This window comes from Cricetulus griseus, chromosome X (genome assembly GCF_003668045.3).
Source record: "Cricetulus griseus strain 17A/GY chromosome X, alternate assembly CriGri-PICRH-1.0, whole genome shotgun sequence".
NCBI lineage: Eukaryota > Metazoa > Chordata > Mammalia > Rodentia > Cricetidae > Cricetulus > Cricetulus griseus.
The window spans coordinates 37,214,333-37,229,728 of record NC_048604.1 but is presented as its reverse complement, the minus strand read 5'-3'; the positions used below and the strand labels follow the sequence as shown (position 1 = coordinate 37,229,728).

Here is a 15,396-nt window from a genome sequence, read left to right as displayed (position 1 = left end):
TAAACAATGTTCCATTAATTAATGATGTTGATATTTTTCAAGCATATAATAAAATTAAACATGAATCATTAACAAGTATTTTAACATTACTCAAAATGGAGTGGTTTTCGCAACCATAAATGTTTCACCAAGAGCACACAGAACAATTATCACTTTTCAGGAACTAGGATAAATTCAACTTCAACATATGCTTATAAGTTTGGACTTTAAAAAATTTGACACCACCCAGGAAAGAATTTAATGAGCTACAATGTATAATCAACCACACCTAAAATCCCAGTATATCATCTTGGAAGAAGCACAAAGGAGCGGATTTTGTTGAAACAAGGATGTTACCCTAATCTCTACAAGAGATGAAGAAGAAAAGTCAACAATCCATTGCCAATAGCTGAGAGAGATCAGCTGGAGAACGTATGACTTACTAGTATCAGTATCTGAGAGTCCCGAAGGTATTCAACTAAGATGTGAAATGGACCTTCAACCTGCATCATTATAGCCAGTTTTTCAAACAGCTCAGCTGGCACTAATTAGAAGTAGAAATTCCTGCTACTTTGGTAGCTCCTGTTAACAGGAACAATACAAAATGTAAACAGCCACAAAGATGCACATCTGTGCCATCAGTGCTCTTCCCCTTTCCCAAGATTAAGTCAAAGGGTCAAGAACTCTATCACTAGTCCAAAACCAAGAAGACATTCCCATGAACTGTTTTTGATAACAGCTCTTAGTGTAGACACATCACTATGTCAGTATTACAATAATATTTATTCTACTATAACACTTATGGTCAGTGGAAAGGGAGAAATGAAGCTTTGCTATGAGTTATGTGAAGTTGACACACCAAGTAAACAAATTCCTTTTTAATTATTAATTTCTTTAAAAAGCTCCTAGAATAGTGATGGGGAAAGAAACACATTAAGTACTTTCCCTCTGTCCATTTATCAATCTTGAAGTACAATGTAGGAAGGGCAACATACAGTAGTTATACAACTTGTTTTTATTTCCCTAGTATGAGGTTTTAGAGTTGAAGATTCTGTCCCATTCCCTCAGGACTTCAAAAGGACTTTGTTACCAGTTGTAAAAAAATAGTGAAAAGGGAAATGTAAGAAGAAGTCAAATTTTTCATTCTGTTGTTATGGCTGATTCCCTCATCTAGAAACAATTTGCTGGAGCATTTGCCCTAAAGTAATTCAATTGTCTACACACACACACACACACACAACACACACACACACACACACACGAGAGAGAGAGAGAGAGAGAGAGAGAGAGAGGAGAGAGAGAGAGAGAGAGAGAGAGAGAGAGAGAGAGAGAGAGAGAGAGAGAGAGAGAGAGAGAGAGAGACCAACCAACCAAATGAAAATAAAACACCATACCCACGTAAGGTATTATACAGATATCATGGACCTCTCATTATTTGCTTTGTGGCTACTTCAGTTTTCCACTAATAGGTACTCAGACACAACAGGAATAAAAAAGTCTGTAGTTCAAAGATGGTTGACACAGGAGGAAGGTAACACCATTGGGTAAGATGAGAACTGGAGATACGCCATGAAATTTCAATTCATCATGTCCTTCTATCTCTTATTAGCATGGATAACAGAGAGTGGATGGTATTCTCATTAGTCTTTCTATGAGGCCATGGGGAGATCCTTTTACAGAAAGGCTACTTGGCTGGTGAAACCTGACCTGAATTTTTTTCTGGCTAAAAAAAATGTGTTCCATGTCATATGGCATAGGACTGTGGGCAAAAATCCAAGTTCTTGTTTAAAAGAAAAATCCTCCCTATCAGCACCTCAGCTTCACAAGTTTTAGCTTAAGGAGACCTTCCGTTTGACTGGGAATATTTTCTGTTTGATCAAGAGTACAAATTGGACTCTTGAATGTTTCACAGTAGAACCAAATTTATCTATTGTGCAAACATCAAGTAGCCAACTTTCATTTTGGACAGCATGAGAATATATATTCAGTGTTGGTATATTTTAGAGATAACAACTGTGAATTGTCATAAGAAACACTGATTCAAATTGGTTTCAAGACAGTGTTTTATTTAATATATATGTATTTCTGAGCATAGAAAAAGACTCTATAAGTAGTTATACTAAGTACCTATAATTATCCACAGATCTTGAAATTGCAATTGTTTTTCTTACATGTATACATTTTCTGCATGTCTATCAATGAGCATCTATTCTTAAATTAGAAAACAACCATGTTAATGTAAAAGTTTCTTTGTATATCCCAGAGTTATTAGTCTAGTAGATATGTTAAACATACGTTACTTAATAATTTCAACATACCATAAACAAATTAACCAATGTTACTAAATGTTAAAGTACACAGACCACATTTTCTCATCATTTATGAAAAGTATTTATTTCATTATTACTTAATTTCTGCCCTAATCCTTTAAAGATAGTGTGATAATTTGAAAGAAAATGGCCTCCAAAGGGAGTGGCACTATTAAGAGGTGTGTACTTGTTGAAGGAAGTGTGTCACTGTGGGGCGGGCTTTGAGGCCTCTTTTGCTCAAGATTTTCTCAGTGTGACAGTAGGTTGACTTCCTGTTTCCTGCAAAAATGTAGCACTCTCAGCTCCAGTACCACATTTGCTTGCTCACCACTATGCTCCCCATCATGATGATAATGGACCAAACCTCTGAAACTGTAAGTGAGTCACCCCCCCCATTAAATGTTTCCTTTATAAGAGTTGTGATGGTCATGGTTCGCAGCAATGAAAACCCAGTCTAAGAGAGATGATTAATAAAGAAATGTCAAAGAGTTCCTCTTTATCTTACGAGATCCAGCTTACAGCTGTTCTCTTTGTACCACAGTGAATATGTTTTATTTGAGTGTCTCATGATCAACACAGCTTAAGTGGTAGGTGGGAAATAGGAATACTCTACAGATGCTACTGCTACTTGTCAACCAACCTGAAGTTTCTTTCTCTCTCTTTTAAATTCAGAAGGTACAAGCTAAATTTAGAGTAAAGATGCTACAGTCTACCTAACAGCATCCTAACTGTATCTACTTTTTCTTCTTTAGATGGCCTGTATTTTATTTCATCTTTAAAAACCATTACTTTCTACCCAGTCTTTCATCTCTAACCCATATCCAATGTTTTTGGAAGTAGCCAGGCTATAAATTTTAAATGAATAAAATTCTCTTCAGAGTGACTTTGTGATATGATTAAAAGTCCAGGTGGTTTATGCAAAATACACAAATCCAAAGTCATGGTTTCTCTAGTCTCATCCCCACAGAACCTATTCTGATTTTTAATTCTCTGTCCAGAGCATCAGAATTCTTCCCAGGAACATATTTTTAACCTCTCTCAGAATTTTCCTTTGGCTTGTTTAAGTTATTGAATAATTTTTGTCTTAGTCTGTCTTTTGAGGATTGAAATTTTATTTTTGTGTCTATATGTGTGTATGAGTATATATGATATAGGTGTGTGTGTGTGTGTGTGTGTGTGTGTGTGTGTGTGTGCATGTGTGTATGCATGTGTGAGTGCACAATCATGCCTATATATGGAGGTCAGAGAAAGATACTGTGTGTCTTGTTCTATAACTCTCTGCCATGTTCCTTTGACAAAGTCTTTTATTGAATCTGGAATTAGGCTGATGGCCATCAAGTCTCAGCATGCTATCCTTGTCTCTACATTGCTGTGGTTACAGACACACATGACCATACAGGGGTTTTTACATGGGTTACTAAGGATTCAAACTGAAGTCACCAATCTTATTCAGCAAACAGTCTTCCTCATTGTGTGACTCCCAGCCCCAGCCTCAGTCTTTTTGTTGTTGTTGTTGTTACTGTAGTGGTATTGGAGATGAACCCAGGGCCTTGTACCTGCTGGGTAATCACTTTACCTCTGAATTCTATCCCCAGCCTTTGGTTCTTTACATCCCGAAGAGCACATTGCCTATTTTAAGGAAATATAGTTACAAAGGTCTTTATTCATTCACTTAGATCTTCACTTATATATTAAGTTGCTGCCACATGTAAAAGACTGGGCTTAAGTTCAAGAAAATGAACTGGCTTCTTCAAAGAATTTCCAGGGCCAAATTGGTATAGTGAAGAGAATATTATATTTGGAGATCTGTGCTTTAGTTCTGACTCTGGCAGGCATTCACAACAATCTGTCTTTGCACCAAGTCAGTTGATCCTATTTTGTTTCAATTTCCATCTCAAAATTTAGCGGGCCACATAATTCGGCTTTTAAAAATGTTTCTGCAATGGGTACCATTTATTAAAAGCTAATCTTGTTCCAACCAATATGCAAATGATTCTGGTGGCCCTGATGGTTGATCTTGATCATCAGCTTGATGGGATTTAGAAATATTATGGAAACCAATCTCTGGGAATACCTGTGATGAGTGTTTTTAGATTAGTTTAACTGACTTGGGAAGAACTATCCTAACTAAGAGCAGCATCATTCCATAGGCTCCAGTCCCTATCTGACTGAACAGGAGAAAGGGTGCTGAGTAGCAGCGTTCATCTCGCTGTACTTGCAGACCACAGATACAATATGACCAACTGCCTCTCATTCCTGCAGCCGTACTCTCCTTGCCAGGATAGACCCTACCCAACTGTGAGCCCAAGTAAAGGCTTCCTTCCCTAATCTTGCCTCTTCCCTCAGGTATTGTCTCACAGAAATTGGAAAAAGATAATCCAATGGGGATCGCTATTTTTCCATTATGTTGATAGGAAAACTAAAGATCTCTACAGTAATTTTCCCCAAGTATGTAAGACAGCCATAAAATGAAGAGTTGAATCTAGGCTAATCCCAAAGTGACCATGCTCCCATATTTAAAAAAAAATTCAGAATTTACTTTGAAAAAAATTAAGCTGTGTAACTGACGGTTAAGCAAGTGCTCACTATGTTAGCCCAGGTTAGCTTTAACCCACTTTACCCCAGCCTCCCTCGTGCTAAAATTACAGACACATGTACCATTCCTGACAAACTTACCCTTTCTTTCTTTGCCTTCCATCTACATGAATTTTAATAAGCATACTCTCTCCATTGCTTCTTCTTAATATTTAATAATTGTGTGAAATGTTGTGGTGGTCCTAGAAAACTTGTGCTTCTCTTTCTGGCTTTCGCCAGAGATACAAATTGTATATCTCCAACTTGCTAATCTTCTTCCTTCTCTTACTACGCTGATGGCTTGCCTTTCCTGAGAATTCTAAAGTCCCACTTTATTTAAGATCAACACAAATGTTTGTACGCTTTAGCTTGGAGGAGAAAAATGAGTGAGAATCTGGTCTCTCAGAGATCCAGTTTACTTTTATAGAACAGGAATGGATCCATGTGACACATTTTTGTCTCCAGAAACTCTGCCAGACTTAGTATAGTCTGGTTCATTAGAAACATATAATGAAATATTCTTCACAACTCAGTTCTTCAAGTTCACTTTGATCAATACTTCATTACCTACGTTAGAGCTGCCAAAGGGGGCAAACTTGTCAGCCCATTTGTCCCATATTTGCATGAATATTATGCTGTGAATGTTACGCTCCTTTGAACTTCAAAAGAACTTCCTGGCCTCATTGACTACAACTTTAACAACAGAGCATAATGGAGTTATAGAAAGATCTTTTCCTGGCTAAAGACCTCAAACTTTGCTGATGCTGGACAGTAGCAAACTTTTACATAAGCAACAAATGGTTCATTCATGCATTGCAGTGCACTATCAGTATTTCCTGGTGTCCTTAGCTGTCTTCCTGCTTGTGAAAGTGACTACAACTATGGCTAATTAGCTAGCAGCAAGGGGCAACATAGGCCTTCACCACTCCTTGTGAAAAGAGTTTTCTGCATACAAAGAATGTTTCCTAAAATTCTTCGTGTTTCCCCAGCAATTGAGAGAAGATCTTTCACCATAAGGGCACCTCACATGCATCCTCTCCTGGCCGTTCCAGATAGGAGAGCAAACATGCTCCTGTACTTAAAAGAGTGTATTCTAACCAGCAACTGAAAAGTGGAAAACTGACGCTTCCTCAAGTAAAACGGAGACAGACAGTATGAACAGATGAAAAGTTTTAACACTTCTATATTTGTACATTTTCTCAGCTCTATAAAATTTAAAAATAACACTCTTTTTCATGTATCCCTATGCCTTCCTTTCTCCTGTACTAGACAGTAAAATGTAAAAATATGTCTCTTTACTTTGAAGAACATTTTCCATTTAAAAAATAGAAATTTCCACTTGTAGAAATTCAGGACTAGATAATATAAAAAGATCATAAACAGGTCTTACAAACCTACCACCCAGAGGCTTAAAAAGTTAATTCTCTATTGCATCCCATATATGCGTCTAAGTTTCACATGGAACAGAGACCTATGGATAAACTCCAGAGAAAATACAATAATATATGGTGGGAAAACCCTTCCGGGAAATTCAGTAGCCACAGAGGAAAGGAATATAGATCTGACCACACAGAATTTTAAAATTGATAAACAAATGCAACTTGCACAAGCAATATTTCCAACAACAAAAAGAAATATTTTATGCATAAATAAGCTCAAAAGAAAAACAAGTAATTAAGAAGTCTAATTAAACCAAAATGTTATTGAAAAGATCACATAAGAATAGCGAAATATTGAGGTAAAAATTAAATATAATTTCTATAATTAGGATGATCCTTCAGTATAAAGATCATAACACTTTTGATAAAGGAATTATAAATGGGCATTCACACACAGGTAGCAGCAACGTAATGAAGAGCAATTTTGACAGCAGTTAACAAGATGAAAACTGAAAATAGCATTTGACTAAAAATTCCTCACAAATACGTCCATTAGCATCTAAAGAGTTTCACTAATGCCCTTAATCTGTAATGTCAAAAACTAGAAGCAACATATATACCTACAAATAGTGGCTGGTTAGTTAAACAATGGAACATACATGCAATTGCAAACGCTGTAGGCATTAGAAAGACAAGACGTTGTTAAGAAATGTTTTGATATGACCTGGAAGGTTATCATGTATATATTTATATTTCTGAGCTATAATTTAAGACAAAAATTTATAAGGCCACCATAATTTCAAAACTTGAATTTTTAAGAGGACTCGGATCATTTATGGAACTGTTTTTAAAAAAGATTTTATTTATTTATTATGTATACAGCATTCTGCTTCCATGTATATCTGCACACCAGAAGAGGGCACCAGATCTCATAACGGATGGTTGTGAGCCACCATGTGGTTGCTGGGAATTGAACTCAGGACCTCTGGAATAGCTGGTGCTCTTAACCTCTGAGCCATCTCTCCAGACCCATTTATGGAACTTTTTAAATCGAATTGCTATTTCCACTGCTTCTGCTTCTAACTTGGCATTGTTAGGGCATCAACATAAATATCTACATGAACACATGCATGTGTGAGGGCAACATACATGAAGCATATGCTATGAGATTTCTCTTTAGTAAAGATTATATTTTGAATATCCTTTATTTGGATGTGGCCAGATGAAATATGTCAGTAAGAATGACCATGATGGTGGCCTCACCATCTAACTATAACCTGAATTATTAGATCAAAACCAGTGCCGTTGGCCATCTGTTACATAATTACTTTGACACCGACCACATATTAAAATTGGTTGGGAAATAATAGGTACAAGGAAAGATTTGAGAGTATGAGTTTAGAGCTCATAAATCATCATTCTTTGCTTTGTCAACAAAGCTCTAAGTTTTATGGATAATATTCCTCAATGCTTTGTAAGTATGGACGACCTCCAAGAAGAGATGGTCTATTGAGAGTTAGTTATAATATTCCCCATGTGGCCATCAGCAATGGGGAAACATCTTTCTAAGAGACCAGGAATTTTTAATCCCCACTGGTTGTGAACTGATTTAAGAAGTAACAGACAACATTTCTATCACGTGCACTTAAATAAGAAGAGTATATTCTGATACAGACTACTCTGTGATGGAAGGGAAAGTAGGTAATGAGAAAGACAAGGGGAGAGGCTGATCAGAGTCTGCCCCCCACTTGTCTTCCATTTATGCCTCAGTCCTGCTAGATATCACTACAGATCACTGACGCTGAAGTTCCTTATCGAATGAACTTCTTCTCCCAGGAAGAAGACTGCTTGCAGGGAAAATCATTGTGGGACAGAAACACTCTTAATTATGGGATAGGCTTGGTTCTGCCCTCCATGTCAATAAGTCTTCTGCCTCCCATATTTAATTCTATGGATAGAAGAGATAAATATTTGTGACAGGATTCAGATGCTGCTACAGCTTCTACCAAGAACATTTTACAGTTATTTCTGATGAATAAGTTCAGTGGAGCACAGAATATGCCCCCGTTGGACCAATTCCACTTTGTGCTTCTTTTTTTTTTTCAATGTAGCTCTAAAACGGAATCAAAGCCCTGTTGCCTCCTCAAATTTAGTGCAAGCGTTCACCTCAGAAGTGTCTGCAAGTGGCCAAAAGAAATTGAGGCCTACACTGTTTAAATGCAGCAGAGAGCTTGTAATAAAAACAGATGCAAATAGAAGCAGCAAAGGGGGGGGGAGGTTAATTACACTTCACACACACACAGTCCTCTTGCCACCCTCTGTTTTCTCTAATATGTTAGCCCATATGGATCATTGATTTTCTAGAACTACTCCCTGGGTTTGTGTGGACATTTCTTTCACAAAATGACATCTAATTTCCTAACAGTTCTTGGAAGCTAAATTTCATCACTAGGTCTGAATCCAGTTCCTTCATTGATTTTCAATATTAGGGATATGCAAGGCCTGCCTTTCTTTGCCTTTTTGTTTTACTCTTTTTCATAAACTAAAACCTTCACTGAAGAGGCTGAAAATGGGAAAAAATCCAGCTCATCTGTCAGATATTTCTAGAGTTACGTAAAATGGAATGATATTTGTACAGTTGCAAACAGGAAAATGAAAATGTGTCATGTGTTCTTTGAGATGAAAACTATATGATAATCAGAAAAACAGTCTCAAGTTTAATTGGCCTGATTCTAAGCTCTCATTCTTTTATCAATTCATGCATAAATCAGTAACAGTTACTTTCCTCTCATAGAGCTAATCATAATCTTACAGATTATAACCACAGGTTCAATGACACGATGAGTTTGAGATTTTTTTTAAAAAATGCAAGACACTTACGTTTCACTTGCTCTGTTTTGCTTCCTTCTAGGAAAATAAAGAACAAAACCAAGGAGACTATATATTTCATGCCTCCCATTTTCCACGTTCTTCTTCTTTGAGCTACTGCAAAATGCAATTCAGAGACTCCGAGGAGTGATTGACTAAACCTGTTGAGAAGAAAGCAGAAAGAAGTAATAAAAACAGATCTCTTGGAACTGATGAACATGAGTAATACTTAGGTTTTTAACTTGCTAGAAAAAATACCAAAGAATGTACCGTAGTATAGGCATTGTTTGTAGAAGACAAAGGATTTGCCTCTTTTGTCTTGTAAAGATTATGAGAGGAAATTCACCTAAGTTGAGTACATATTCCTGTTCAACACTGAGGCTAAGTCCTTACAAGCAAGTCACTGTCAAATAAAAAAAATTTGGATTTTTTTCTAAAGAAATTAAAATTGATTTCTCAGAACATTTTATTGTTGGTGGGTGTGAGTAGAAAATCGGGAAATTGGAGTTTATAAGAAAAAAAAGGCTATTTTGGCAAATCCTGTACAAGGAGAAAGAGAGAGAGAGAGAGCATTTGACTGCAATGATGTCTGAAATGCAAGCTTAGTAGTCTTAGCTTCAGACTAATATTATCATGAATCCTTTAAGGGTCCTTCTTTGATCAGTGTTAACCTTGTATCTTCTATAATGTCTAAAAGAATCCTCACTATAAATGCTGATGTTGGAAAAGGTAGATGTAATCTGATAATGGATGCAATTCAGCATCTGAGAAGTTTCACTGCTTAGAACAGTTCAGACATATTCCTCCCCATGAAGTCCATTGGGAAAGGAAATGTAAAATGGGTAATTTTAAAAGAAAACAAGCAAATTTCAACAGTGATTCATTCAATTTGTCCCACCACGCAAGAGGCTGTTAAAGCAACCACAATTCTTTAAAAATAGGCATGGGTGGGCAGGATTGAAATTTTAAGCTTTTGAAGCCTTAAAACACAGAAAATTTGCTTGCATCCTGTCACGACTATTTTCCATGGACTTCAGAGTTTATAAAATTCTTCCAACAGAAGATTGGAAAATATTTAAATATTCTAGAAGCATTGCATCCAATCAGGAGTTAATCTTGAATAGGAACTTAAACATGCTGGTGTTTTCAGAGAATCCAATGTAAATAATGAACATAAACTACATATTGGAAGGAAAGAAGTGCAAGATGCTCACTTTGGAGAACTGAATCTCTTTGGGCACTAAAGTGGATGTCACAATTTTACTTTAAATGCTATGAAAGTGCCCTGATCATTAAAAAAAAAAACCATTGTTTCGGCCCAGCCTCGAGGTGCACGCTTGCAATCCCAGCAGGCAGAGGCGTGAGGATCACTTCAAGTTCAAGGCCAGTAGGGCTACACAGGGATAATTTGTAAAAAAATGTTGCAGATTATGAATCCATACACACCTGAGAGCAAAGTGATCCCACAGAATTATTTGTGCTAGCAGGCTGATCTGTACCACCCATCTGTTTTCTTTCTCAGATCGCCTAGCACATTACGAAAGGTTCAGATTCTCCTAGGGTGCATCCTTAGCCTGGCAGAAGCCTCAATTCTGATGTTTTTCATCTGTTCCCTGGGCCTCCAATCCATTTTCAGTCATTCAAAACATCCCTGTACGTTGAGAGCAACTAGATCCCTTTGAAACAAAGCATTTTCATTAACAGTTTAACACAGCCACCTACCTCAACGGAGTTCTTTCTGAGCCTACTTTAATAAGCCTTTTTTCCTCTGAGCCTCCAAAAGACAAAGATTTTTAACTGTTGAAATCTAATTTATCACAATCATATATGGCTCTCAGGGGGTACTTCTGAAGGCATGGCTTTTGAGTCTCCCCATGCAAGAATCAACGGGGTTGTTTTTCTTGTACAATGGTTGGGCGATTTGGTGAACAGTAGCATTGCTTCATAACTCAAGCTGGCAAGAAAATGGCCCTTAGAATTTTTGCTTTTCTTGGGTCCCAACTAATGTTATGAGCAAACAGGAAAGTTGGTGACTAGAGAGCAATTAATCTCTTTTGGCATTCCTGTCATCTATGTGGCCTCCCAGGAGGTGATGGAGCACATCAGAAAATGAATCGTTTTATAAATATTCACTTGTGATTTACAAGATCCTGAAAGCCTTGCCTTTGTATTTTGTGGAGAAATATGAACTGAGACGGGTTCCCTCCCCAGGGCTCTTCATTATTCTACTTCTCTTTATTCCTTTACCTTTCAATTTTGGGGCTGGGGTTGTAGAAGACATTCGCTGAGACTACAGCAAGAAACACAAGCATCACTCAGGAATCATCCGATTCTTATTTCTGCAAAGAGCCAAAGTGTCCCTAATTTTTCAAATTATACTTTGACCCAGTTAACTGGAGTTATTTCTGCATTAACTCTCTACTTCACACAGACTGCTGTGCTATCGAACTTGCACTGGCTCTTCTACAGGTTACTTAGAAATGTAACTACTGCCATGTTAGGGTGGGGGCAGAGCATCCAGGACCCAAGAAGAAAGGAACAAAGAAAACAAAACCCTGCAAATAATCGTGGGGGTGAGGATGGGGTGGGCTTTCTAAGAGATGGAGAAATGTTTCAGATACCCGAGGAAAGGCTGGCTTCAGGTACCTTTAGGAAACTAGTGTTCACATTGCTCTTTTTTCATCAAGTAAAGAGACCAGTTGCTTCTTGCTCAGCTGTAACTGCAAGACCATCTGGGCCCACTCTCAAAACAGGTCTCCTGAGTAGAACAGACACAGAGACATCACTAAGGAAAAGCCAAGGCAGCTCTTCCCACCTGACATTGTCTCTTTAATACTCAGGGGGAAGCTTGACTGACCTAGTAATTTCAGTGAATATCATCTGTGGGACATCCCCTTGGGTACCAATATTCTTTCTGACAAACAATAAGAAAGAAACTGGAGACTCTGGTCCTTGTCCGTCAGCTGAAATCCCCCTTGCCATACTACCACCCAACAACAAAAGCTCAGTTAACTCCTGGGGGGGTACCAAAATAGAGGAGAGTTTGAGACCAAGTTACCTCTTTTCAGGGGCAGAGCCTTCATCACTAATTATGACTAAGAACACCTCGTTTGGGGTTATAAAACACTTTCTGATCTACTATTGCATTTTCTTCCATACAGTTATATCTTAAACTTAGGGGTGTGCAGTGGAGAAAGGAGGAAATCAGGGTTGAGTCAGTGGCAGGGCTGGAAGGCAGGTTTCCAGGCCCTGAAACCTAGCAATCCTACTTGGTTTCCTGAGCCTACTGTTTCAAACTCTGATCCCAGAGATCTGGGCCTGAAAAAAGAAGAAGGAAAGGGGGGGGTATGGCCAGAAGAGACAGGAGCCTCTCCTCCACCCACCCTGTCTCTTTAGCTTATTGTGAACCAGTCTACAGCACTTCACTAAAGGAGCAAAAGCGGCTCTTTCCTGAACACACATAGTCATAAAGCAAAGCACAAAACCTGTAGGTACCTTGGCAGGGAGTGCCTGTATTGCCTTTGAAAGTCTAAGAAGTACCAGAGCAAGTAGAAATGCAGGCCAAACTGGGAGAGGCAAGTTGTGGGTTCAAATCCTCAGTTCCCATTCTGTCTCATGGGTTCTACCTTTATTCCATCAGCTGGACCATAGAACTGGTTGGGATGGCAAGTCCCACAGTTCAAGGTGCCCGGTGGGAACGTTTAGGGGCAGTTCCAGCAAACAGAATGCACCCCACCTGTGAAAAGATTGGCAAGCGAGGCAGGGGTGGGGGGAAAGGCAGCAGGGCACTGCTTACTGACCTGGGCACTGGCCTCCTCCTTCTGCCACGCTTGCACACGCTCTGAGTTCCCTGGGGCGCTCCTCCGAGGTCTGGGGCTTGCAGGTTGTGGCGAGAGCTTGAGTGCGCGCGAAGGGGGAGGGGGGACTCAAAAGTGGGTGGGAGGAAAAACATCACCGCCCTCGCACCACGAGGGAGCTGAGGCTCGCTTGGCTCCAGGGGGCAGAGCCAAGGCGCACCACGAGGGAGCTGAGGCTCGCTTGGCTCCAGGGGGCAGAGCCAAGACGCGGGCGCGGCGGCCCGGGGCCACCTGCCCGCCTGCTTGTCCGCTCCCCACTTGGCCTGGCAGCCTGGCGCTGGCGGGAAGTCCTCCAGCGAGCAGCCCAGCCGCTGTAAGCACTCACTCCTTCTTAGTCCCAGCACCGGGCTTTATTCCTACACCCCAGACCTGAAAGTTACAAAACGGGGAGAAAGTGTGAGGTTCAGCCGGCACTTTCCCATCACGCAGCGCCCCCACCACACACCCCTCCTTTGGCTAGTAGAGCGTTGGGGTCTTAAAGGGACCGCACATCTTCTGCAGCCCATCCTCCTTTTCTGCATTGGATGCTCCGAGGAGCACCCCACCTCTGGTGAATGTCTTGAAGACCCTAACTCTGACTATCCATGGCTCCCCTGCCTGGATGTCCTGAAGCTTCTCTCAAGCAGGACAAGGACCTTTCCCTCTGCACCTAGTCTGAGGTCTGTGTGCAAGTCGAACCGACCTCACAAATTACGCCCTAAGACACATCGTATCATTTCTGGCCATTTCTCCTATGTTCACTATGTCAAGTGACAAAACTTGGTGTTTTTATGGGGGTGATGAGGATAAGGCGTAAGGGAGGGGAATGGACTCAGAAATCTCACATCGGGCCATGAAGAGATGGATCTCCCAATCCCTGGCTAGTACAGGGAGGGACGGACCACTGTTAAATATTTTTAAAGGGGAAAAAATACTTGAAGTGGCTCATCACCACCACTGTTTTAGCAGTCCTGCAGATTTTATGTTGGACTAAGGGCCTGACTGAAAAATCACAACAGCACCCTGAGTAATGTTTCTTGGAGCTCCTAGACACACTACTCCTGATGTGTATTTATGTGAAGGAATACAGTTTAGAGATTCATCAGAATCCTAGAAAACTCACGGAAGCACATTCTTGACAGACAGAACCCATTTGTACTTTAAGTGCCCCTATTTAGAGGAGAGCTGAAGAGTGTTTTGGACATGAATTGAATAATACTGCTATTTGAAATGTCTGTGATCCACTTTATGGCACTACATCAATATTAGTATTTAAAACCCTCACACTTTGCTTATAGTCGAAATGATCAGTGGCCTCAATTATGAGGTACTGTGGATCTCCTGTGCCATTCAGATCAACTTCTTCATTCACAGAGATGGAAACTGGTACTAGCAGTGGATGTATCCAAGGTCACACAGCTAGTAAATGACATATTTGAGATTCTAATTCATCTATCCTGATTCTTAACTCACTGCACTCCATGGTCTCCAGTCTACAGATGGAAATAAAATTGATGTTCAATGAAATTGTGGTTAGCTAAAAGCAAGCCAAAAGCAAACAAGCAAGCAAACAAACAAACAAAAACCCAAGAAACAAATGAAAATTGAAACAAGAATTGTCCTTGGAAGGGACCCTCTTTTTTCTACCTACTTAAGCATTAATATCATTCAACCAGGCCTGGCATTGCTGGGGATGTTTATTTCATTGTTAACAAAAGAGAGCCGCCCTTTCTGAGATGTTGCCTTGGGGGCTTAAAATGTCTAGCTCCATTCTGTAGCCATACGTCTATAGCCATACATTGCCACATGCGTTCAATTTGACTGTAGTAAATTAGTTTGAACTTGGAGATTTGTTGCCTTATAGCTGTTTCTGTGCCGTTTAATGTGCTGATATTCTGTATTGCTAAGCAGAGTTCTTCAAGGATTACAACTGGTTGTTCAATTTCCTTTGTGTGAGTGCTCCAACTCTAGGCATCCCTTCTAACATGTTTACAGAAGTATTCAGGAAAATGGGTTTTAAGAAACAGGGACAATCATGGAGCCTAGCATTTGAAATAAATATGACTCACTGGGATTTAAAATCTCATCTAGCTGGCTAAAACCACTCACCCCTGCTGGTTGTTATAGTATCTAGATTACTGCATAATAAAACATCCCCACACTTAGTGGCTTAAAGCAAGTTATCATTGTCAATTGGTTCTGCTTAATTAGTTCTATTGAATCCACTCAAGATCATTTATACATTTTTTGGCAACAGTAAATGTGGCTGCTGTAATTCCTTGAGTGATTCTTTATTAGTATAAATGTTGTGGTCCTTCTTTTAGTTCTGGTCTTAATTCTTGAATTGCAGCTGTACTTGAGGTGCATCAAACTGTAGCCTTCCTACCAGTTCTTTTCCAACTTACGCTTATGACTTTCTACATGCCTTATGGTCTCTATTTAGTAAATGGA

General features: G+C 39.4%; 1 protein-coding gene across 5 annotated transcripts in view; it reads right to left on the bottom strand.

Annotated features, from left to right (window-relative positions):
• Window positions 1–15,396, bottom strand: part of Chrdl1 (chordin like 1) — a 159,447-nt gene that overhangs the window by 96,050 nt on the left and 48,001 nt on the right. For 4 of the 5 annotated variants that reach the window (XM_027433625.2, XM_035450122.1, XM_027433626.2 and 1 more), the window contains exons 3-4: window positions 12,910–13,335; window positions 9,122–9,270 (exon numbers count right to left, since the gene is read on the bottom strand). In XM_027433625.2, coding sequence (XP_027289426.1) covers window positions 9,122–9,270; window positions 12,910–13,061 — 301 coding nt within the window. In that variant the 5' untranslated portion in view covers window positions 13,062–13,335. Of the gene's footprint in view, window positions 1–9,121; window positions 9,271–12,909; window positions 13,363–15,396 lie in introns of those variants that run through there. The other variant, XM_027433623.2, reaches the window with a different exon arrangement.